Source organism: Phaseolus vulgaris, chromosome 3 (assembly GCF_000499845.2).
Source record: "Phaseolus vulgaris cultivar G19833 chromosome 3, P. vulgaris v2.0, whole genome shotgun sequence".
In the NCBI taxonomy this organism is placed as follows: Eukaryota; Viridiplantae; Streptophyta; class Magnoliopsida; order Fabales; family Fabaceae; genus Phaseolus; species Phaseolus vulgaris.
In genome coordinates this window covers 51,914,292-51,917,791 of record NC_023757.2, presented here as the reverse complement: position 1 = coordinate 51,917,791, position 3,500 = coordinate 51,914,292, and the positions used below count along the sequence as shown (strand labels likewise).

The window sequence follows — 3,500 nt, the reverse complement described above, 5'->3', positions numbered from 1 at the left end:
TACTGATTTATTGAGTTTTTTTTTTATCAATGATGCATTTTAACTATTATTTGATTGGAAATAAATCTGTCAATAATATTAAATTAGTTAGAACCAGGATAATTATCTGTGAGTAAATAGCATTTTCTTGTACTAGTAAAATAGTGAAGAGGTGCAATATAATAACATTATATATGGAATATTTCTAGAGTTCCTCTGTGGATCTCCTTTGCAGTGTGAAATCCAATAATTTTAACTTATAATCACATAACAGTTGTTGGTCAAACACAAATAATGCCCTCAGAAGTTGCTGAATTTCCTGAATAATTCAGAAAGTCTTTTCATTAATTAGTATTTTTAAGCAAAGAACAAATAAACAATATGAGCATAAATTATCATTTTTGAGTTATATATAAATAAAGATGTTTCCACTTTTGCAAAACCCAATGGTCATTTAGGGTGAATTCATGTTATCTAGCAGCTGTTGCAAGTGTCAAATGGTGACAGATAGCAAAATGGAAATAGCTAGTCCAGTACCCCACCATATCTTTTTCCCTTGCAATGCTGCATGGTTCTGTAAAAAAAAAACATAAAGATTCTGTCAAAAACATAGTTAACTTACATGTTAACTTATATGTAGCATAAATATGGATACAGATACGGAGATATGTATAATTTTTAAAATGTAGGATACGGAAATACGGATCTATATATTATATAATTTTGAATTATATAAATTAAAAATAAATATTTATGTGCAAAAGTATGTTTCAGATTCTTTTGGGAGCAGGAATATATTTTTCATGATTGGTTAAAAAAATTTGTTTCTTATTTTTATAATCATAATAAAAATTTATATAATAAATTTGAGTTTTTAAAAAATTATTGTATTTATACATTTTAAAATTGTGTTAGAACCGTGTTAGAATTTTAAAAAATCCAACAAATATTTTTTGAATTGAACATTTCACTGATAAGTGTCCTACAAGTGTCGTACGAGTGTCGACACCGATACAAGTGTCGACACCGATACAAGTGTCGACACCGATACGTGTGTCCGACACAGATACGTCCATTTAAAATAAGTGTTCGAGTCGCATTGTACTGAAAAGAAATAATTTTGAGCCTCAAGAAGCATAACCAACACACAGATTTAATTTTGGTTTGTGTTGAAAAAATTAAATTTGTATATAGAATAATGGAGAGGAATGGGTCAAACTTACTATCTACTTCATCAAGAAACTATTTTGATGGTCATAAGAAATAAAAGAATATGAATCAAGATAATTTTTTTTTTAGTATTTTAAATTAACTTTTAAAAAACCATGTTAGTACTTTGTACTATGTCTTCTACCTAAATGACTTTACAATGAATAGTTTTAGAATAAAACAAATATATAATTTTGTCAATAGAAGAAAGCAAAATTGAAGTTCAGTATCATGTTTGTAATTCACTAATCACATAAATAAAAAAATGTATGATATTAAGAAGAAAAAGACTAAAACAAGTTTATTTTTTTTATACAAGAAACTATAAAAAAAAAAATAACCAACAAAAACAAATTTATTTTAAATTTAAGAGACTCATGGCATATTTAAGTAAAACAAAACATGAATTGTTTTAGGCCATAATGTTTTTTTTTTTGTCTATGTTTGGCTTATGTTAGTTGACAGTTTCTTTTTATTTTCAAAATGTGTGCAATTTATTCTTAATGAAAGGTATTATTAATGGATAATGAAAAAATGTGTTGAAGTAATGAGCTTTGTGAGACGATAATGGATAGTGTAGTTGAAGTTGAAGGGATTACCGCAATGGGAGGTGGTGCTTTGAAAGGAGCAGACGGTGGTGGTAAAACCTTGGCAACTGGTAATTTTGGTGGAGAAGATGACGGTTTAACTCGGGGAGTTGGTAGTTTGAGTGGAGCAGATGTTGGAGTTGTAACTATTATGGGATCAGGGAATGTAACAGGATCAGATATTGGAAATGCAATCACTGGAACTGGTGATTCAACAGGAGCAAATGCTGGAGATGTAGCCTCAGGAACTGGTAATTTCACCGGAGCAAGTGTTGGAGATGTAGCCTTTGGAAGTGGTGATTTAACAGGAGCAGATGTTGGAGATGTAATCTTAGGAACTGGCAATTTCACAGGAGCAGATGTTGGAGATGTAACCTTGGGAAGAGGTGATTTCACAGGAGCAGATGTTGGAGATGTAGCTCTGGGAAGTGGTGATTTCACAGGAGCAGATTTTGGAGAAGTAGGCTTAGGAACTGGTGATTTCACAGGAGCAGATTTTGGAGAAGTAGGCTTAGGAACTGGTGTTTTAACAGGAGCAGATGTTGGAGATATAGTCTTGGGAACTGGTGTTTTGACAGGAGCAGATGTTGGAGATGTGATCTTAGGAACTGGTGTTTTGACAGGAGAAGATGTTGGAGATGTAATCTTAGGAACAGGTGTTTTGACAGGAGCAGATGTTGGAGATGTAGTTTTTGGAACTGGTGTTTTGACAGGAGAAGATGTTGGAGATGTAGTCTTGGGAACTGGTGTTTTGACAGGAGCAGATGTTGGAGATGCAATCTTAGGAACTGGTGTTTTGACAGGAACAGATGATGTTGGAGATGCAATCTTAGGAACTGGTGTTTTGACAGGAGCAGATGTTGGAGATGTAGCCTTAGGAAGTGGTGATTTAACAGGAACAGAAGATTTTGGAGTTGCTGGTGCAGCAGCAGTTGCAGGAGGTAGTGGTTTGGTAGAAGAGGGAGAGGTGGCTGCTGGCAGTGGTGGTTTCTTTGAGGTAGCAGGTGTAGATGCCACAATTGGTGGTGGTTTGTTGGCAGAAGAAGTGGGAGAAGATGGTGGATTCCTTGATGGTGTCCCAGAAGAAGGGGATTGTGCAGTTGGGAACTTTGATGGTTGTGGCTGGGCACTTATTGAGGGTAGTGAGAAGCAAAGGGTAGCCAAAGCAAGTGCCCAGAAGATTGCAGCCATTGTTGTTGGATATGATTTGGTAGAAAGAGTTAGGTTGTTAATTATTTATAGGGTATGGTGCATGTATATGAATTATGGTACAATTTTACCTTCATATATCTACATGTGACCTATATGTTAGTACCAGGTCTCATGTTCTGTTAATATCTGATGAACCAACATACCAAGCTGATGTTTTCTCCTCACTACAAAATTATCTTTTAAGGACCCTTCAACATATTTGGAAATAATTTTTAATGTAATTGTTTTGATAACGTCAATATATATAACTAATGAGTTAAGGTTAATGATAATTTATATACTGATTTTTTTTCTAATTTATGTTTTAAAGAATAAAACGGAACATTAATCTCTAAAGCGGACAATATCCAACTTACGTTTTTTAGAGATAAAATAGAACATTAATCTCTAAAGCAGACAATATATAAGGATGCGTTAATTGATGTTATATGTCTGAAATCCTACTTTGTCCTCAAATATAATAAATGATTCCAAATATTACTGTATTTATTTTAACAAATTGTTAATGTTTTT

At 33.0% G+C, this 3,500-nt stretch overlaps 1 protein-coding gene across 1 annotated transcript; it reads right to left on the bottom strand.

Annotated features, from left to right (window-relative positions):
- Positions 1 to 207: 207 nt before the first annotated feature.
- LOC137805995 (vegetative cell wall protein gp1-like) lies at positions 208 to 2,978 on the bottom strand. Its single transcript, XM_068605868.1, has 2 exons — positions 1,788 to 2,978; positions 208 to 553 (listed from the first exon to the last, which is right to left on the bottom strand). Exons 1-2 carry the CDS (start codon positions 2,964 to 2,966, stop codon positions 473 to 475), a joined length of 1,260 nt encoding a protein of 419 aa, XP_068461969.1. The 5' UTR covers positions 2,967 to 2,978; the 3' UTR covers positions 208 to 472.
- Between the last annotated feature and the right edge of the window lie 522 nt (positions 2,979 to 3,500).